The sequence below is a fragment of the Epinephelus fuscoguttatus genome, linkage group LG10 (assembly GCF_011397635.1).
Source record: "Epinephelus fuscoguttatus linkage group LG10, E.fuscoguttatus.final_Chr_v1".
In the NCBI taxonomy this organism is placed as follows: Eukaryota; Metazoa; Chordata; class Actinopteri; order Perciformes; family Serranidae; genus Epinephelus; species Epinephelus fuscoguttatus.
The window spans coordinates 39,020,005-39,042,680 of record NC_064761.1 but is presented as its reverse complement, the minus strand read 5'-3'; the positions used below and the strand labels follow the sequence as shown (position 1 = coordinate 39,042,680).

General features: G+C 41.3%; 1 protein-coding gene across 1 annotated transcript in view; it reads left to right on the top strand.

Moving 5' to 3' along the window:
• wwc3 (WWC family member 3) overlaps positions 1 to 22,676 on the top strand; it is a 54,757-nt gene that overhangs the window by 12,539 nt on the left and 19,542 nt on the right. The window contains exons 2-7 of the mRNA XM_049587817.1: positions 7,501 to 7,610; positions 9,641 to 9,841; positions 10,279 to 10,355; positions 14,041 to 14,120; positions 20,089 to 20,218; positions 20,668 to 20,817. Of these exons, the coding sequence (XP_049443774.1) occupies positions 7,501 to 7,610; positions 9,641 to 9,841; positions 10,279 to 10,355; positions 14,041 to 14,120; positions 20,089 to 20,218; positions 20,668 to 20,817 (748 nt within the window). The remainder of the gene's footprint in view (positions 1 to 7,500; positions 7,611 to 9,640; positions 9,842 to 10,278; positions 10,356 to 14,040; positions 14,121 to 20,088; positions 20,219 to 20,667; positions 20,818 to 22,676) is intronic.

Genomic DNA, 22,676 nt, shown 5'->3' with positions numbered 1-22,676 from the left:
GGTCTTCCCCCTGTTTGTATAACCTTTTTGACTGGATCCCAAGTATATCACTGTATTTTTACTTCACGTTTTTTTTAATGCTTCTGATTCTTGTCATCATGGTTCCTCCTTCAGTGTATTTACATAAAACCCAACTGCTCCACCTGAGTGTTTTTTAAGTATTTACAAGTGCAGTTAGTGTCTGGACATTTGTTTACCTTGAACAAACACTAAAGCGGAGCAGGTGGGGAGTGTGCCTGTGTTTGCCTTGTCCTTGTGTTTGGCTGCGTGCACAATCCTTTTTACACACTGTCACCACTGTTATAGTGTGTAGTTGTTCAGTAAAGAGTTGCTTGAGTTGGCAGTTCTTATTTTGGGAATGTGTGTGACTTAATGTGGCATGTATCCGTGATTTTCTCGCAGGTAGAGGTGGGTGATGAAAAGCAGAAATGATTAAGCAATTAGCTGAGGTTGAGCCCCACATGGGGGTCACAAGATAAATCTAAAGGGTCAGTAGATCGACTAGTTAAAGGGTAACTTTGGTATTATTCAACCTGGAACCTATTTTCCCATGTTTTTGTGTCTAGGTGAGTAATGGGAACAACTTTTTTTTTTTTTTTTTTTAAATTTGCTGAGTAATAGCTTCGAAACAGGCTGCAATGTCATGATTCGGCACATATGCACCGTCAAGTTACGTCCACTAAAAGTGCTTATTTTGCCACTGACACACTCAGACTTTTCTTCTCACTCAGTGTCTGACAACATTATGGAAAGAATCCCAACAGAGATTGACCTTTTTGTTTAACCAGAAACAGCCCTGAAGTCATTATTACCAAAGTCACCAGACTTTTTTTTTTTTTTTTTCAACCAAACCAGAGCTGGTGATTGTTGAAACAGTGGAAAGACACACGAAGACAGCTTTTGTGAGTTTTATTTTGTTTCTGTTGACTTTGAATCAGGTGTATTTTACAGTGATAAAATAAGTCTGGTGGGTTTGGTGACAGCAATTCCGGGGCTGTTTCTGGTTAAACAAAAAGGATCTTACTCTTTAACAAAGAGGTCTATCTCTGTGGGGATCATCTCCATAATGTTGTCAGACACTTAATAAAACAATCTGAGCCTGTCAGTTGTAAAAACAGACACTTTAAGTGGGCGTACATCGACAGTGCGCACATTCCCCGAGTGTTTACATTGCAGCCTGCAGCCCTCTCGCTTAATACTAGACAACAGAAGTGGGGAAAAAAGCATAGTATCCCAATATTTTTGAGTGGCAATAACATATCATCACACAGTGCCAAGTATCAATTTTTATATTAAATAAATCATTAATATTACAAATACAAATTAAACTTTTGGTAGTTTACTAGAATAATATAATCAGTTGCTTTTTCAGTCCACAAGATGCATGTTGTTGCTGCAAAAATTGGCTAAAGTGAGATGAACAAACTTTATCTTATTAGATAAAACAGATCTTGACAAAGTTTTCCTTTGGGGACATTATTTACAGTTGAAAAAGGTAATAAATTGTAATATATCACAATATATTTTACGACAATACCCAGCATATCGCAACATATTTAAAATCACAGTAATATTGTGTTGTGACTTAGGTATCGTGATAATATCGTATCGTGGCTCCTCTGGTGATTCCCACCTCTAGTGGACAAGTTTCAAAAATTGTTGTTTCATTTTCTCATTCTCACAAAACATGAGAACATTGTGTCCAGGGTTAAAAATACTGCAGTTATTGTTTGAGAGAGAAGAACAAAAACATCATTTCATTTATCATAAACCTTTGCGCACCTTTTTTAGGACATATGTTCTTTCAGTTTTTTTCTTGTAAAATACAGAATATAGTTTACCTCTTCAGGCCTCAAGAATTACTCAAATGAAACCATCTGAGGAGGTAAAAATCGCTCTCTGCTCACAGCTCATAGAAATACGTAATCTTAATGAGGGTTAGGGTTATCCAAAATGCTAGGAACTAGGGGTGAGAATCACCAGAGGATCCACGATGCGATATTGTCACGATACTTAAGTCTCGATACCACATTATCGCGATTTTAAACCAGTTGCAATATGCTGAGTATTGCAATAAAATATCTGCGATTTATTACCTGTTTTTAAGCCATAAATGAAGTCCTCAGGAAAACATTGTCAACATTTGTTTTATCTAATAAGATAAAGCTTGCGGCCTGTTCATCTCACTTCAGCCACTTTTTGCACCAGTAAAATGTGTCTAGTGGACTGAAAAATTTAGTTCAATTTGTATTTGTAATATTAATAATTTATATGATTAAAAGATCAATAATTGGCACTGATGATACGATATTGCCACACAAAAATATCGCGATACTACGATGTATCGATATTTCCCCTATCCCTACTGGGAACCACTGACGTATCTAATTTATGGAAATGTAATAGCCAACTACACTGAGTATTTTAAGTAATTTTTAAGGCAAAAATACAAAACATTTTCAGGTTCCAGGTTCTTCATCATTTGTTAATTCAGTGCCGTTGCGGGCGGCACCGCACTTGAGTGAGTGGGAAAGGTCAAGGATTTATGAGCACATGCAACATGCTGATCCGTTACATATCGGACACTAAAAAGAGTTGTTGAAAAGGATTCTTTCATTTATTTTGCCCATCATTAGTAGCAGTATCACAATAGCTTCATCGTTTTCACAGGATGTTACCATCTACCAATCTTTCCAGAATGACAGGGCAAATTTATGTTCATCGCATCTCAGTCAGAGTTTTGTCAAAATAATTTTACAGGATAAACAGTAAGGTTATTTTTGAGGGCTTTTTTCCTTTAATGACAAGACAGCTTGAAGTGTGAAAGAGGGAAAGAGAGGGGAAGATATGCAGCAAAGGGCCATGGGCAGGGATCGAGCCCACGGCTGCTGCAGCAATGACACTGCCTTTGTACATGGGGAGCCCACTCTACCCACTGAACTACTGAGCACCCCATTAAACAGTATTATTGACTTGTAATCCAGCCTTACATGAGGAGGTCCACATCAGTGACATGGGCTGTAGAATTTCCCAAAAATGTGTGAAATGCAAAGGGAGTTCATTGAATTCGAGGCATTGTCAGAGTTTTGTGACGAGCCCATGTGATTCTTCATCCACCAGGCTTGTTTTCAGGACACACAAATAGCTACACACGTGCCAAAAAGAACATATTTAACTATTTATTATTAGCATGGGAACACTCTGAAGGCACTGAGGGTATGATTAACAAGTGCAGCTCATATTTTTAGATATTGTTGCACTCTAATAAAGGCTTTATTGAGTGTTTTGAGAAAGTGGGAGTGCTTCTGTGCTTCCCACTAGTTTGAATCATCAGCATGTGTCTCACTGCTGGTGGCATTTGGCCTATAAAAACCACCTCTCTGCAACCAAAGGGAAGTTAAGATCTGGTGAAGAGTGCAGAGCGGAGAGCCGCTGTGTCTGTCTCCTGAGGAATGTGGTGCAGAATGCCTCAGCTACTCTCTCCGGGCCGTCCCTTCATTGTATACATACCTTGGCAGAATCAGGCCTCGTGCACCGTCTGCATTGTGAGCATACCGTGGTGGACGGGGTCACTGTCACTGGACCCCCTTTTGTCTGCGCTGATTGATGGTAATCAGACAGTTACTGTATGTTCTGCTGTCATCAGACCCCGCTGGTTCACGGCTCGCTGATGTGTGTAGATTAGGGGAGTTAGCGATGTATCAGCCTGATGTCATTAGTTCTGCCCCGTCATAGTCGCTGTTAAAGCCTGACACGGTGTGTGCTGATGGGGCCTCTTACACACACATGGCTTCATAAATCATTACACTTGGGCATTTAGTCCCTCCAAAGTCTCATGTCTCATCTAAGAAGAGATGCATTGTTTAGTCTAAAATCTGTTAAGGAAAAAAGTGTCAAGTTTCACAGTGTAAGCGCACGTTGTTGTGCTGTATATATGTATGTTTACATGCAAATATTGTATATTTATCAAACCATGAAGTCCTGATACTTGTCTGACTGATATGACAAAATTCAATCTGAACTTTTTACATTGGCTATATATAAGAAATCAACTTTGCTGCCCTACAGAGGCAGAGAGCAGAAAATCTGAAGGTGAGAAAACAGTTCAGAGCCTGAATGTACAGTATAAAAAACATTTTAAAGACTTTTTTAAAGTTCCAGTGAAATGAAAAATACATTTTCCCAGTTTCATTCCTGTTTCCCTGTGTTTATTAATCATTGATCTCATTTAAATGCCAAATGTATTTGGAAAAAGTAGTATTTTAAGAGTATTTTATATCAGACCCCTGTCTTGTATTTTTCTGGTAAAACTGTTTAAAATGTTTCATGACTGGTCCTGCACTCAGGGGTGTTTACAAAAGTTCACCCAATCAAATAAGACTCTGGGTGACTAGGGAGCCACACTGGTCGTATAAAACCTCACTTCTCTGCCTGTGGGTCGTAGTAGCTAACAGAAATATGGAGAGAGAGAGAGGAAGAGATGTGTGTTTGGATATCAGTGGGCAAAACCTTTGCTTTCACTTCCAAAACCATGGGGCAGAGGTCTAATTCATTTATCTTTCCCTCGTCTAAAGCTGGGCAATATATCAGTATCATATCCATGTTGTGATATGAGGCGAAATATCAGCATAGATTTTCGATATCATAATATTTTAAGTGTTGTCTTGTCCTGGTTTTAAAGGCTGCATGACAGTAAAGTGATGTCATTTTCCAAACTTACCAGACAGCTGCAGCTGTTCTACAATTTGCCTTTACTCTCTTAGGGTGCTTTCACACCTGCGCTGTTTGGCTCAGTTCAATCAAACTCAGGTACATTTGCCCTCTAAGTGCGGTTCGCTTGGGTAGGTGTGAACACAGCAATCACACTCTGGCGCGCACCGAAACAGCCAGACCGAGGTGGTCTCAGTCCGGTTACAAATGAACTCTGGTGCGGTTGGTTTGTGGTGAGAACGTGTCCCAACCTGGATCTGAACCAACTGCAGTCACATGACACATTGTTTGGGTTAAACATGAGCATGTTACAGTCCTGGAGGATTATTAATGTGCACCTCCTCCTGTACTGCCTTAATATGCACATTCAGCACATCCAATGCATCAAAACATTGTTTTCTAGTTGGAGCCGCGCCTCGTTTTCAAACTGTATGGTTTGACTAAAATGAACAATGACAGCAATATAGTCCACGATGAGCAGCGCTAAAATCAACCTGCGTAGTTGTCCCTCCATTGTGACATTAGAAAGTGTCACATTTATCTTGCAAGTGTACTCTTCTTCAACAATTGCTTTACTTCCTGGATTTTTCACACATGGAAATTCTGACCAATCAAGAGCAGCTTTCTCACACAAGGCATTTGATCTGGTCCTCTTGTAAATGCTGCCGTGAGAACATGAACCAACTCTTGGCAATTATACAACTTTGGAACAACATGAGTCCCTGATTCAGACCAACGGAGACCACTCTAGGTCTGAAAGCACCCTAAATCAGTGGAGTACTTCCTCTCAGACACATAACTGATGATTATTTATCAAAAATCTCATTGTGTAAGTATTGTCATCCTCCAGATCTAACATTGAGGGAAGTGTGTGTGTAGCTGATAGTCTTCTGTAAGTTAAAGCTAGCGGTTGTTCTCTCCAGCGAGCTTTAACAGTATTTGGCTCTCTTGCTTTAGCTATATTTGGATTGTCACTGTGTTTTGTTGTGACTGCACACTAAGAAATTCTACATTTCTATGGCACAAAAAATATATGGCAAAATAAATGTCAAGTCAGTTTGTGGTCTTAACAGAACTTTGACGTAATATGTGGTTACTGTATTTTGGTTTTTAAGGCAGTTGTAGCCACTTGGTTGTGATGATTTATGCCAGTGTGTCCAGGTACAATCACTGAGGTTTGTAGTACATGGAATGCTCTGTCAAAGACTTCAGCCATTAATTCAGAGTTTAGTAAGACTGACCACTGGAGACCATGTTGTTCTCTCTGCTGACCCTGGGAACGATCAACAGTTTATTCTCCTGACCACCTGAACTGATCTAGTGCCTCCCCACGGAGCACTGAACTGAACACCTCTGTGACCTTATAAAATGCACAAGCTTGTAATTCTGACAATCACCAGCACGACATCAAGAGGGTTCCTGGTTCGAACCCCAGGGTGAGGGAGCCCTTTTGTGTGGAGTTTGCAGGGTCTCCACGTGTCAGTGTGGGTTTCCTCCAGGTGCTCCAGCTTCCTCCCACAGTCCAAAGACATGCAGGTTAATTGGTGACTCTAAATTGTCCGTAGGTGTGAATGTGAGTGCGAATGGTTGTCTGTCTCTGTGTGTCAGCCCTGCGATAGTCTGGTGACCTGTCCAGGGTGTACCCTGCCTCTTGCCCAATGTCAGCTGGGATAGGCTCCAGCCCCCCGTGACCCCCAACAGGATAAGCGGTTACAGAAAATGAAAGAATGAATGAACCTGTTTTGATGGAACTGAAACACGTTCAGTGAGAAATCAGTATTTCTTTTGATATATTTTTTTGGGCATTTTTTTAACCTTTATTTGATAGGACAGACAAGCGTGAAAGGGGGAGAGAGAGAGGAGTTGACATGCAGCAAAGGGCCACAGCCTGGAGTCGAACCCGGGCTGCTGCAGCAACAGCCTTGTACATGGGGCGCCTGCTCTACCACTAAGCCACCGATGCCCCAGAAATCAGAATTTCTAAGATTTGGCTTTGATAATGTGTCCTTACTATACGAGGAGTCTCTAAAATTTGTATCTTACAGGAATTATTATTTATGTTTCTTCATTAAAATCAGTCATTACCTACTTTTTACCCCGTAAAACTGTTGCTTAACACATGAAATTACTGCAAAAGTTTTTATAATTTAAGTCTGTCATAGAAATACATACATTTATTACCTTTATGTATTCATACTTCATATCACATTCATTGTTTTTGCGTGTGCTGTGAAACAAAGCGTGTCCTTGGATTAATTCTGCACACACATAGTCTTAATGAGGAGATTCTGAAATTGTTAAATTGTGAAAGAGTTTTCTTTGTGATGATAATATGCATCTTAAAACGTACGTGGGAGGCAGTGATCATAAACTTTTGCAAGATGCAGTTTTGCTGTCGAGGGTCAGGACGGTGGGGGAGAGAATGAATATTTACTTTTTGCTTCTTTTCCCTCGATTAACACTGAAAACATCTTTTATAAACATGATAAATGAAGCAGAGCGCCCTGCAGGCCGGTTAATGCTAACAGGAAAAATTACGTAATGTGGGAGGGAGAAAAAGAGCTTTATGTAAAATTACATTATGAGAAGAATTTAAGCTGAAACACTGTGGTGTTTAAAAGATTATAGTTGAGTACTGCAGGGCCCCTGTGTTCATTATTTATCAATATTAGTTTGTTTGATGCACACACTAACAGTTAACGCAGACACTGTACATGATGTTATTCAGCTGATATGAAGGAGCGTTCCTTTGGGTGACTGTTGCACTGAGTAGATTTTAAATCATTTCAGGATCACCAAACCGCTGACGTTTGCCGACTGTGTTGGAGATGAACTGCCTCTCGGGTGGGAGGAAGTTTACGACCAGCAGGTGGGAGTTTACTACATCGACCACATCAACAGTGAGTACACCTCAGTTTGTCTCTAAGCACTTTTAAAAAAACATAGATTCACTGTAAGATGAAAACTGAAGTAATGATGGTGGAATGATGATACAGTGTACTGAAGCTATTGTGTCTCAGATAAACTACAATATAACCTCAAAAGTTTTTTGGGGGGGGGGGGGGTAATGACGAAATGAAATTAATAGGATTCCTTCAGCAATTCAAATAATTAGACTGACAACAACAGTACTTTTAGATACTGACACGACAGGTAGAGCATATTTAGAATTATGTATCATCCCACTTTTTACTAGAGCAATTTCACCTATTTCATTCATTGTATACTTTTTTGCAATTATATTTTTTTAGCAAAAGGAGTTGGCTTTGCATTGTCTTTTTAGGAACGTTTCAGATTCAGACTTGTTCTTGTTAAGCTTTAAATACAAACCTTTATCTAAGATTGTTCCAAACATCGTTTTAGGGCTTTTGAAGTTTTAGTGTGGTGATCAACCACCTGCACCTGAGCCCACATTATTAGAACTTATCGCTGCTGCGTGTGTGTGCGAGAAAGAGTGATATATAGAAGGAAGACAAGGTGGAAGGTGGACTATTGCACACAGTGTTTTTGTAAAGTATTAATAACTTGGAACGCCGCAGATAACAGTTCCTCTCACCTTTTCCTTTTTCTCTGCCGCACTGCCAAGTTAATGCTTGAACTTGGGATCAGTGATTGAGCTGAGAACACTGGCATTATTCGTGTTTGACCACCTTCTTTTAATTTCATCCACCATTTTAATGGTGAAGAACAAAACAAAAATCAAAGCTTTAGAATCCTGATGTGGACGTTGATCACCATGGCAGTGATTGAAGCTACGAGTCATTCGTGTCAGCTCTATATTTTACCTAACTGAATAATGTTTTATTATCTGGGAACAGTTTTCATCAGGAACCCTCAACATGTGTTGTTTAAAGGTGTAAATTTAAAATAAATGTTGAGTGGCCCTGACCAATTTTTGGATAACCGTCCAGGGTTTTCTCTCACATTAATTTATCTGTGGCGGCCTGCCACGATATCAGCATTTCCCACCATGTATTGATTTAGTACTTTTGGATTTGGACCGTTTATTTGGAGCACTGTTAGAATACGTTTGGTAATTCATTGCGCCACAGTCTTGGAGCGCAGAGCGTGCTTTGGGCACAGACGGTGCAGTGAAAGTGAAACTTAACAGTTCATTGATTCATATAGAAATAGAACACTCTTTTTCTAAGAACAACAGCGCTCTCATTTTAGTGATGTCCATTGTTCTTCCAAACTACAAAGGTGAAACTGGCCGCACACCCCCACAGTTCAGGGTTGGGTCTAACCTGTGTGACAGCAACAGAAAGTTTGCTCTCACTCTCACGCCTCTGCGGGAGCTGCTCTTCTGACCGATCCAACCACTAACTGGTCGACTGATCAGTTCTCCACCACGCGACTCAAACTCAACAATCTGCTGCCAAGGATAAAGTTTCCATCTGTGCTGTGTTCATGGACTCACAAAAGCCTCACATATGACATATGAAGATCACAAAAGCACACACACACACACACACACACACACACACACACACGCACGCACAAAAAACAAAGCAAAACAAAACAACCTGAAAGTTTGCACCCTGGCCCCGTCATCAGCTACCACCACACATAGATTCTAATTCTGTGGGAAGCACTGTTGTCGACAAGCTTGGAACATATGCACAATAGAAAAACAAATGGCAAAGGTTTATGTCTTTTGCATCACAGAATCTACGTGACGATGATTTTTCCGTGTTAAACATGTTAAGATGTTTGTAGCAGTCATGTTGTAGAAAAATCTGGAGTATGAATCATAGTAAGAAATAGTTGTTTTGTAAATTGATCTGAAAATATTAAATTAATTTTCCCAAAAAGAACAAACTAGATGTGGGAAAGCAAAAAGGCCTCTGCTCTCTCTGAAATTATTCTGTAATTCATCTTTGTTTTTGATAGATTATTTGCTCATGATTTGTGTATTGTCTTTTGTCAGAGACGACCCAGATTGAGAACCCGCGGACTCAGTGGCGGCAGGAGCAGGAGCGCATGCTGAAGGAGTATCTTGTGGTGGCCCAGGAGGCCCTCAAAGCCAAGAAGGAGATGTACCTTGTCAAGCAGCAGCGTCTGGAGCTGGCTCAGCAGGAAATGTTGCTCTTCCACGAGCTCTCTGAGGACAACCGCTCCATCACCAGCAGTAAGACACACCAACATCCAGCTCACCTCAGTCACTCGCAACCCTGAATGTCATAATTGAAAAAATCTACATGAGCGTACATGGAAAGAGAAAATTAAAGGATGAGAGACGTGTGAACTCAAATGCTCCATGATGACCTGAGCTGACCTAATTATCTGGCCTGGACATGCTATAGTGTTGATGTCCCCTCAGTAACTGGTGCGGGTGCAGATCTATAGATGATCTTCCAAATCTCTGGTGCCCCCCCCCCACCCTCCTTTTAACCACCTCCACCCAGTTTACCCTCTGACTCCAGCCAGCTGTCACACACAAAGTGTCCAGGGGGCGTCCATAGAGAGCAAAGGCTGGGAGACGACGCCAGATCCCCCCTTCAGCTCTTCCTATTACAAGTCATCATTATCAACTAACTGCTGATCTTTCTTTCTGTGTGTTCACAGCTCTCTCCGGCTCGTCCTCGAACGCGAAATACGACCCCGACCAAATAAAGGTGGAAATAGCTTGTAGACGAGAGCGGGTAAGTCATTATCGGAGGAGAACAATGGGCTGAAGCGAGGGGGCCCTTTTGGGTAGAAAGGGGGGCTGGGGTGTGGCCCCTACAGGATACTGTGGCTCTAGCTCGGGGCCTCGAGAGGATGAGGATGAGATCATCATCAAAGGGTCAGGCAGAGGCTAGGTCACTGACTCACAGGGCCAAGTCGGACATTTCTCTGAGATCAGTCACATGGGTGAGGGTGTTTCCTGAGTCAGACATTTTAACCTCAAGTGTTGTGCTGCAAAGATGAGTAGGACTTAATTTAAGTGTTCCCATAGAAACCACAGCCAGAGATAATAATAATTAAATTCATTTTTTTACAATCACAGTTGTTGCAGATGAACTCAGTGGAGACAGGTGTGTTTTTGAGGATTGTATGTGTTCTTTATGATCTGTTGATGACCAGTTAAGTATACATTCATTATTCACAGGAAACACCCACAAATCAACATGATCATTTGAAGTGAAGCCTATGTGGTGATTTAGTTTAGTGATTTAGTGATTTGATACATTCACTGTGTCACAATAATACCTGTAAAACTAAAGACAGCCTCAGTTGTACTTTATGTTTAGTACCAATTAGCAAATGTTAACATGCTAAACTAATAAGATAACATGGTAAACGTTACCTGTTAACATTGGCCCAACCCCAGTCTTCACCCTGAGGCCTAAACCTTCACTGATTTAGCTGACGTCACCTTGGGACAGCACTTTGTTTGGACTTGTCACGCCTTGACAACGGCAAAACATGTAACCTATGGTACAGTTGTGCGTTCTGGACTTTTTTAACTTTTTCACGACGGAGGAAATTAAAGGTCCAGTGTGTGGGATTTAGTGACATCTAGTGACAACTGGGGTTGCAGAACTGACACTCGTCCAGTGTGCCAAGTGTGTACGAAAACTAGGATGGAACCAAATGTCCAGACTTCATTGCACTTGCAGACTCGCTGACTTTGCGGGCGTGCTCCTGGGAACTCTGGGAATGCTGAGGGCTGTGCAAATCCACAGTTCATCCAGTCCACAAGCGGACTTTCTTCAGACTTCCAGAGAGTCTGCTTGGGGTGTAGACTTCAGCAGATCTCACTGATTTAATAACCCATTGCAGTACAGACGTGCTTTTTCCAATTGTATACAAAAACTTATGAATGTGTAAAATAGTTATTGATGGTTAAGCCTATTAAAACGCTACTTGAATTGTGTGGGCCAGAAATATAATAATATTAACTATACATGGGATTTATATCTTGTTATCTGCATGAACAGATGAGTTCAGCACTATTCATCAACTTATATGACATATATATGAATATGACAGCAGTGGTAATTGAACGTTTCCACAGCAGCGAGTAGAACAGTCTCGAGGGCTGTCTATCAGCTGCTTGCAGTCTCTGGCCTCGCAGATTTACATGATGACAGCGAGGGCTCAGTCCACAGGTCCAGAGGGAGGATATTTGGATTCAGCCCTTCTGTGCCAACGCGAAAATGCTAATGGCCCTGTCCAGAGCCATTGTTTGATTTGTCCATTCTGGGCCACTATAGAACAACATGGTGGACTGTATGGAAAGAGCTAGTCGCTTTATTTTAACGTCTTTCAGGCTCTTGTGTCACAGAGTGGATGAGTTACACATTTTTAACACATTTTTGTTAAAACAGCATAATTTAATAGAATTAAAATAAACAGTTGATGAGTAAACTAGGTGTGTAATATTGCCTGTGCGTACTGTACTGATTTCATGTGGGGCTTTTCTTTCGGTACCGTCTGACCTAATTGTAAATGTAGTGTTTCAGTGTAACTTAAGGCAACATGCCAGTCTTGTGTTTACCGTGCTTTTTGTGGGCTTGCCCTGGTGACCTCGTATTTCATGTCACAGTGCTATGAATTGTTGGTTATTCACTCAGACAAAGTCTGCAGAGATGGGGACCTACAGAAAGTGTGCATGAAAGTCTCCAAATGTCTGAGAGAGCCCTCATGTACTTGATGATGTGACAGTGGGACAGATCTGCATTTACTGGGAATGCACTTAAGGTCTGTGAGTGTGGAGACTGGGATTGGGCCATTGGGAGTTAGTTCAAAGCACAGCTGTTCAAGCACAGCGATAGACCTTTAGTCTTGTTACTGTTTTACTGATAGCGATACATGGCACATTATGTCTGATGTCTATAAAATTACATAAAATCAGGCTGCAGAATCGTTATTTGGTCAGTTTAATATTGTGAAACTAATAATGTGACATGATCATGTCATCACCATATAATTCCACTGACAGGGGCACGCCACTGATGAATTATTAGACTTCCTTTACATTGGCAGAAGAATCAAAAGTAGCACAGGCTGAGATATCTTGACACTTAATCCTACATTTCCCATGATGCAACTCAGCAGCATCTTTCATGAGACCCTCCCTGCCTGGTAGATTTTTACATCTTTCAAACTCAACTCCCCCAGTTTGTGACAGAGGGTTTTTTCTTAAAAATGTGTTGTCTCAATGCTCAAACTGCGAATAACCCCCGATGACATCATCAGGGTTATTTTGTCAAACATTAACATCTGTTATGTGACAAGTAAACTGAACTTGATGTGTAAATTCAGAGGAGTTCCCACAGTGGTGGAATATAACTGGATACATTTACTCAAGTACAGTACAATATTTAGGTACTTTTTGTACTTTACATGAGTATTTTAATTTTATGCTACTTTATACTTCTACTCCATAACATATTGGAGGCAAACATTTTACATTTTACTCTACTATATTTGTTTTACAGCTTTGTTTACATATTTAGATGGTTAATAGAAAATATAAATCAACTAATAATTCTGATGTATTGTTACAAGCTACATTAAGTACATTGAGTGATTAAATTAGCCCCAGTTTTACAATGATGAACAATAGTGATTAATTAAAAATAATAAAAATATAAAATAAAACAAAATAAAATAAAATGAAATAAAACAAAATAAAAATAAAATGAAAATAAAATAAAACTAAATTAAAATGAAATATAATAATCTATCCATTTTCATCTGCATATCCGAAGTCTGTGTCGCGGGGGCAGCAGGCCAGGCGAAGCACCTCAGACATTCCTCTTCCCGGCAGCACTTTCCCTTAGTGTGTAATCCCTCTAGGATGTTCGGGCCTCCTACCAGTGGGACTTGCCCAGAACACCTCCTTTTAACAATAATAATAATGATAATATAATAGCAATAATATACATTATTCTGAAATGACTCATTCTGCACAGTGAGTATTTTTACTTTTGGTTCTTTAAAGGTATTATAAAGCTAATACTGTTATACTTAAATAAAAATGTGAATGTAGGACTTTTATTTGAGTAGTTGTACACTGAAGTATTGGTACTTTTACTCAAGTAAAAGATTAGAACACTTCTTCCACCTCTTTAAAGTTGATATGTTGAATTATTAGAGACTAGAGTCACAGATAGAAACTTAATCAGACACCTCAGTATGTGAACCACTGTGTGTGTGTGTGTGTGTGTGTGTGTGTGTGTGTGTGTGTGTGTGTGTGTGTGGATGTGCGTCTCTGTATAAACATTCCTGTATGTGAATAATCATGACTAAGCAGTTTTAGCTGGCGGCGGTGGCGGTGGTGGTGAGAGAAGCCCATTGTGCGCCACGGTAACCCGGTGCTCTGCCTTGTGTCCGCAGCTCTCCAGACTGAAGCAGGAGCTGGCCCAGGTGAAGCAGGAGCTGCAGTATAAGGAAATGGGAGTGGAGACCCTGCAGGAGTGAGTGTTCCTCTGCCTCTGTGTCCCGGCCCACCCTTCCTCCCATGACCACCCTTCTCCTTCCTACAACACTCTGCCCCCGCTGCTCCCCACCCAGCAGCCTTTTCTCTGTTTTATTCCCTCTCACCCTCGGTGTCGGGGCTCTATCTTTCTCTTTCCCTCTCCATGTTTCTGCTTGTGTTCACACAAAATATTTACTGAAGTTTAGCAGGTTTTTATATTTTAAATTTCCCTCACTTATCCCTGCATCTATTTTAAAATGTTTCACATGGCTCACAGATACAGTTTAATTACATTGTTGGACATAATTCAGTTCGTCTAAGTGGAAAATGATGAGATTTGAAAGATGTGGAACAAAAAGCCCTTTGACCCATAAAGAAAACGAGAGGATTTTGAAGGAATATTAAGGAGATATTCCTCTTCAGCTTCTAGTTTAGAAGAGTTTTCCATTTTCCTTTTAGTTTGTGTTGCTATTCAAACACATAGCGTCTTTTGTGCTGGGAACATTTCTGAGCTGTTCCAAATTTCAAGTTAGAATTAGAGGCTCCACCTCTGAGAGGAAAAAAAAAACAGAGAGAGAGAGAGCGTTTGAGAAAAGGCAAATGGAGGGAGTTTTTTGATGGAAAAGGGGACTCCACCTCAGGAAGAGGATGCACCAGTGGAGTGCAGGGAGCCAAGGCTCAGCCTGGAGAGGAAGTTGCTCCATGGAGAGGGGAGGAGGGGGGGAGGTGTGGGCTCGAGAGCAGTTTCAAAAACACAGAGATATCTGGCAGCAAATTCCTTTGCACTTCCTGAGTCCTGGCAAAGAGTCCCTTATCTCTTAGATAATACACGACTCGAGTGATTCCCAGAATAGCCAGGAGAATACACAGCTTGCAGAAAACATGGATGCATCCTCCTCTGAGTTTTTGTGTGTGTACGTGCTCATGTATGTGATTGTGCCTTTGTTTGTCTGTGTGTCTGTGTGTATATGTGTGTGTGCTTCCTATTGTTTCTTCTGGGTTGGTTTATGCCCAGTAGGGTTGAGGCCAGTAGAGACCCTACGGCTGTTGTTTTCCCAATCTCAGCTGTTGTCAGCAATATAGCTAATTGTTCTCCTCGCCATGTCGCATCAGATAAAGCACACAAACAGGCTCTGACGTAGACGTGCCCCCCTCTGTCGTCACTGCTCGACTAAAAGAATTCAGGAGCTGGAGTCGGGAGTTTATCTCTTTTGGACTGTTTGCTGTACATGTATCTGTTCTGCTCATCTGTAGTCCACCTTATCTTGACGAGTTTCACAAATTTTTCAGACACTGCACATATTTTCACCGTGCAGACCTTTACTCTGTGTCCACCAACATTTCAACTGGTGATTTAATCAAGCTGAAACAAAATGTGAGCATATTTCTCTACAGTACACAGGGTTGGGGGCTCAACTCAACACAGGCAGGCACTGAGGGGTGGGCAGTGCTTTTTTTTTTTTTTTTTTTGCTAAGCATATAAACTCCCAGGCCCTGCCAATGGGGTGGGGGGAACAAAGCAGAGCTTGTTTGGGGAGGAAGAGGCAGGGTCGGGTGGATGAACAGTACCTGCTGTTGAAGGAGAGTGAAGGAAGCGGGCTGTGGTGAGAGCAGGGGCCACGTGCCAGGCCCAGTGATGGAGGAGGCACCGTGCCGCGTTCCTCCGACCAACAAACCAACCAACCGAACCCTCTCCTCGTACCCACACTGGAGAATACAGGACAACTCGCTTCAAAGCAGGAGAGCAGATTTGTTTGCTCATCAGATTTTTACAGGAATTTTGGAGACATTAATCAAACAGTCTCTCAACTTTAAAGCTCGACTCCATATGTGCTCTTTTCTGGGGTTTCGAATGAAAATGCTCACTTAGCCATTAGCAAAAAGAAGTGATGTAGGTTAGAGCTCTGATAATAATAATAATAATAACTTAGTTCAGATTGGGAACGCCCACAAAACGTCGCATTCTTAACACCAAGAGGGCAAACAAAGTATTCACTACCCTGCTGAGGAGATGCTGTTTGACTTTCTGCGCATCAAGTAAACTTAAAAATCCAGAGTTAAAGTGTATTTTTCAACCTGGACTCTGTTTGTTTGTGTCAAAGTGACTAATGGGAACAACATTTTTTGAAACTGGTTCAGTATTGAGCGAAAGCAGCGGCCAGGCTGCAATGTAAACACTCACAACAATTTACGTCCATAAACAGTGACATTTTAGACACTGACAGGCTCAGATTATTATTTTAAGTATCTGACAACATTATGGAAATGATCCCTAAACAGAAAGACCCTTTTTGTTTAACTAGAAACAGTGCTAAAATCGGCATCATCAAACCCACCAGACTCCGTACAGTAATTTAATCATTGTGCAACACACTTCATTCAAAGTCGACAGAAGCAAAATTATAGTCACAGAAACCATCTTGGTTTGTCTTTTTACTGTTTCAACAATCACCAGCTCTGGTTTGGTTGAAATAAACCCTTAATTCACCCAGTTATGAGATAAAATATGGCGGCTCTATACACGCTTAAATTACTGTTTATTTAAATGGCGTCTGGTGGGGTTGGTGAGGGCGATTTTGGCGCTGCTTCTGGTCACACTAAATGGATCTTACTCTTTATCCCAACAGTGTTATGTTGTGTAGCCACTGGTTTAAAAGTTGTGACCCTCTAGGGACCTGTAGTTTTCCCCCTCGCCAACTCTGTCCCCTAGCTATGACTAGACATCACCTATATCTGTTACCTACAGTAGATGGCAGTAGGCACGCCCCCAGTTTGGAGAAGCAGGTGTATTTTAAACTTTACCCTGCCGTCAGACAGCCCTCTCAGATGAGGAACTAAAGCTCTTATATTGCTCTCTCTTCAAAGCCAGACTCAGTTGACAAAAACATTAATTTTACCTCGCAGAACACAGGAGTTGTAGGTCTGCCACTGCTTTGATTGATTAGATTGTTTGCATCATTGTGTGACATCCAGATCCAAACTAACTTCGCGTCCGCAGCAGTGTGTTGCTTAACTTCCCTGCCAGTTCGGGGTTAGAGTAACATCTAATTTGGAAGATTAATAACACAACATTCTCAAAGAAGGCTTGGCTCAGTCACAAAGAGGCACATTAGGGGTGTAAGGGGGTTTATATGACATCATCACCATCATGACCCCCCACAAACGAGCGAGCCTTTGAAAGCAGCACTTTTTAAAGGCTGACACAATAGGTCAGCATGTGGAAACAAACAGAGGTTATCATTTACACCGGCCTGTCACATGCAGTGTCAGTATTTCATAACTGACCACAGTCAGTCCAAAATAAACACTTGAATGTTACCTCCCACACAAAAATACTTCAGATGTTCGTCTGATGATTTTTTCGTGACTTATTTTCCACTGACCTGTTCTCCAATATAAAGCACCACCCTACTGTTAGTAAGTGAATGAGAGATGTCACTCCTCATTTGATTCTATAATAATGCAACCACATCTTTTCCTGCCGTTCCTTTTCCCGCGGAGGAAATAAGTAATAACATTTTAGTAACAGCACATGATTGTAGTTTTACCCTTTGACACATTTGTCATCAGTGCCCCTGTTCTGACTTCCTTCACATTTTGGGCCTTATTTAAACGATCTATAGTTCAAAGTCTATAGTGCCTGACACAAGTGCATTTAGGACGCGTCAAACTCCACTTTTGCTCGTTAAATGGCACATAATCTGGGCACAATTAAGGCGCAGGGGTCAAAGGGGTTGTATTTAGTCCCTTTATTCGTCATAGGTGTGTTTTGGGTCTAACATGGATTTAATCACTCAGTGTCTTCTCCCATTCCCTTTGAAAGCCAGCTGCTGTAGTTATAAAGAGGAAACAGAACTAAACCTTTAACTTCTGAAATAATCAATGACGTTACGCTGTTCCTTGTATGTGAATGTGCACAGCATCTCTCTTAACAGGGAGTCAGACAGCAGCTCTGCTCTGATCTCTGCTATGTTCACATTTTATAGAATGTCATTAATATTTTCCTCGTTAATAATGTATTATTTCACCCATTTGCAACACATCCCTGTGTCCCTGTGTGTGTAACAAGCAGAGTGTACACACATTGTGAACCTGCCTGTGTAGGCGCATCTTACTATCTGAATAATGTGACCTTTAACTAGCAGGGAAATATTGCTGCCCTCTGACTTTAGACCGGGTTTTTGTTGGTCAGCGGTGCCATCGCTTTCTAGCAACACACCAACAATGCACCTGAACACACCTCATTTAAGACCTTCACAGCAATGAGTGCACACACTGGCGCAAGTACATTAGTTGCTTACACAGTGCAGGTGCTTGCTGTGAGAATGGCAACTGCGTCCGTTTGACTCTAGCAACAACAGTAGTGCTGCGCTGTGCATCGCTTTGCGTCAGCTGTAAGATAAGACTTTAAAACCGCAATGATTTGCAGTTGACGTAGAATTAATTTGCTATTTTGATCACTGAATAATCATTTAAGCCATTTTTAAGCAAAAATGTCAAACATTTTCTGGTTTCGTGTTTCTTAAATGTGAGACATTGATGCTTTCCTTAGCCTCACATGGTAATTAACTGAATAGCTTTGTATGTTTGGACTGTTGGTCGGATGAAACACCATTTGAAGACGTCACCTTGGGCTCTTGAAAAATCTAGTCAAGAAAATATTGTGCAGATTTATCATTATTGAAAATAATTGGTAGTTGGAGATCTAAATAACATTACAACGAAGAATCTACTGACAGCAGATGATCATAGTTTAGTCCTTTGACACATTTTTCATCAGTGCTCCTGTTCCTCCGTCCGACAAACTTTAAAGTTAAGCTTTTCTTGGTTGCAACAAAGAAGACTTGTACTTATCTGTTCTGCGAGAGGAACATCATTAAAACGTAAAATCTTCCCCAAAGTTATGCGATATAATGTTTTAGCAAATGTGCTAATACAATGTTGCTCAGCTGGCTGGCTGTTCGGGTCAAGTTTTACTAGAATTAATGGACTCATAATTAAATTTCAGTTCTAATATTGACTTATGTGGAAGCCTGAAATTTACAAAATATTCAGGGTGTCTACAGGTCCTTAAAAAGTCTTGAAATGTCTTTAATTCAAGTCATTGAACAGTCTTGAGTTTTAATTTGCGAGGCTTTAACCACTACAAACATTTGACCTAATTTCATTTATCCATTTTTTAATTTCTTTTTGTGAAAATGTGTGAAGCCTTTCCATGTAAAAGGCTATGATACTGTTATTTACTCTGTACTTGCACTGACTTAACTCACCCTAATATCTATATTCCTACATAACACCTACCTCTGCACAAGACTTTATATATGCTACCTGCCTGCAATGATTACCAGCAATGCTTAAATAAGTAAAACATGATCTGTCCAAAACCCTGTCCTAAATTTGGTTAAGTTGTCTTGAATGGGTCGTAAAAAGCAGTAAATTTAATTGTCTGATACCTGTAGACACCCTGAATATGTTTTTATCAACTATTGGAAGTTAACTAAAAGTTAGTGTTTATTTTTAGGCTCTAGTATTTAACGAACAATATTGTTAATTCATGTGTTGAATTTTACTACATTTAGTCTGTTTTGAGGGCTCATAGACTTTAAGAATAATGGGAGAGAAAAGCCGAAAACACAGCGAGTCAGACAGTGTATGTGCTGATAGACACAAGGCGTGGACATAAAGCTCAAGCTGACAACTTCAAAATGTCTTTATTGGCTTTAAACTTAAAGTAGACAACCACTTAATTTAAGTTTATCCTCACAGAGCAGTTTGAACAAGCCTGATTATTCTGTACTTTCCTAAAGGATGAGTTCCGTTATACTCTGCAAACACTGAGACAGACTGAGATTTATCGCAAATCCTCCCTCCAGCATCAAACACAAGAGCATCAAACAGTCTGAACATCTGGGCTTTTAACACTCAGCGCCCCGGCAGACATCTCAATGTGTGTGTTTGTGTCACAGGATCGACAGGAAGATGTCCTGCAGTCAGACAAACTACAAGCTGGACGAGGCTCAAGCCATCTTCAACGAGCTGCGGAGCATCAAGAAGGCCATCAGCACAGGCGAGAAGGAGAGGCAGGACCTCATCCAGGTATCTCACCTCCTGCTGTTCTCCTCTTTAGTCCTGGAACAAACGTTGGTGGGGTATTCTCTGCTGACCTCTAGTGTCTGTTAACCTCTACTGTCCCGCTGCTTCTCATCATTGTCTTTTAATAAAACACATTTCCAGACATCTGAGTCACCGACCACGATTTTGTCAGCGAAGCAAAAAATGTAATGGAGTAATATATATAATGAATAATAGACGGTGATTCAGTCTGATTGTCAGGCCACATTTGCAGAGGCATTTCCTGGCAATCTATTTATGAACATAAACCGGAGGCAGATGAGACAGTGTATATGTTGAAATTCATCTTTAAAGACAAAGGCCGGACAATCTGACAAGTTCCATTTCTTGCTGTTATTGTTTTTTACTTTTAATTGTCAGTGAGATATTGTTGAGACAAGTTTTGTCTTGTTAAACATTGTTCCCTTCCACAGTGCCTGGCAAAGCTGACGGTGAACTTCCAAAACAGCTTGTCAATCCATGACTCGGCCGGCGAGGTGGCGAACAGCACTGGAAGTGTCAGTGACTCGTGCAGTCTGCAGCAATACTGCGACACTGGCTGTCAGACTGACATCATGGGAGAGGTAAGAGACACCGCTACTCCTCCCTGTCTCCCCCTAAAACAGGTTTTCAAACTGTGAGGAGGAGTTGAGGAGGTGAATGAAGGGGACGTGTCAGAATTTGTGCTCCTTCTTGATGCGGGTATTTTTAGATTCAGTGCGTTCAGTCATTTCTTCCAGTAAACGTCCATAAATCCTCTGAGAAATAACACAAAAAAGTCGTGACTCATGACTCCAGAGGTTGCCTGAGAATAATCACGTATTTAAGTAGTCTTCAGTGTCAAGGTCTGTACGTCCGTGTGGACAAACAGCAACTGCTAACAGATATTTTGGCACACTTTTAATGATCTAAATCTAGTCTAAAAATATGGGGCTCCAGTTGTAGCCCACATCTAACTAACTGGGGGGTGATGAGGGATGTTGTTGCGGGGGAACACAAGTCTGACTCGCTGGATGCAGACTGTGGCTATGACTCTGCCATTGGCCGGCTATTTAGGCTGGCATTCTTCTCTCCACTATCCACGGGTTACCATTTTCAAAATCCCCAAGCAACAACACTCCCGCACTAACAACCTAACCTACACGCTGAAAATGACAAGTTTTAAAGAAGATCTGGATCGTGCAGTGAGGCATGTCTGCTTTGTTCTTGTTGCAAAGATTTACAACAAACAAAACAACTTGTGAACACATCTTAGAAAAGCACAGACTCCATCTCACAGGACTGTCATGCCTGATGTTGATCTGTTTTCTGACGCGGCCAGTCGGAGCTGATATGCCTCATCTTTTCACCCTGACAGCAGCATGCACCACTGACACTGACTTCACCAGTGTACTAATCCGTTCCACTTCACATGAGCTGCTGTGACATCGTCATAATAATGTTCTGCTTGAGCCACATACAGCAAATCATGTATGCTTCACCTCTAAAGCCTCCTAGAGACTGAGTTTTTAGCAATCTTGTGAGTTTAGTGCAGCTACACTGTGCAACATGAATCTTATAAACTTGGTACGACATCGCGTTTGATGTACGCAGACTGTACGATGACAGCGCCTACTGAATCACAGCAATAGCTTCCCATACTTAGTGCACAAGTATGCTCTGCGGATTATTACTTCTCCAACTGGTAGCACAACATAGAGGGTCATAAGTTTTGTGGGCACTATATACTGAGGTGTGTCTTTGTGTGTGTTTGCTAGCTGCTAGGTTGCTCATCTGGCAGCTGCAACTCTGCCGCTACTTCCTTCCATGCTTCGTTCTTCTTTACGCAATCATGATAAGCCCTGGATGACAAGGCTTCTGCTGCCACAACTCTACAAGGTTTTCTTTTTTGCCAGAATCCCACACAGTTTCTCTGGCTCGTTTTGCCTCCATGATAAGCTGCTGTCTGTCTGTTTGTGCTGATCAGTGCGTCATTTCATGCTGCATTTCTACTGGTTAGAAGACGTGAGTCGTAAAAGTAGTCACACAGTGAGATGGTCATCCCAAATTTCCGACACTGTCAGAATTTTATCCCAGGCTGTCTTTGATCACAAGACCGTGACAATAGGCATCCTCACACCTCTCTCACTCGCCGTAGGACCACCGTACAGAGCTACGACCAAAGGTATCGCCAGGTTTCTCTCACGACAGCCCAAAATTTGAATCACACAGTCTGCAGTCATCTGTTAATGTTTTCTGTGGCGTTTTCTTTTGGGGAGCCATTTCATTGACAGTGTTCACCTTCCCATGTGCAAAACAAGTAGCCCCCAAACACTATTTCACAAGGACACCATCACTGCGTCCTGAGCTTAGCACCACCCAAGACGATTGTGATTAGCTTAAAGAAATACAAACAAGCCAGAGCATTTTTCCTCCGCAGCAGAATGATAACGTTTGCTTCCAG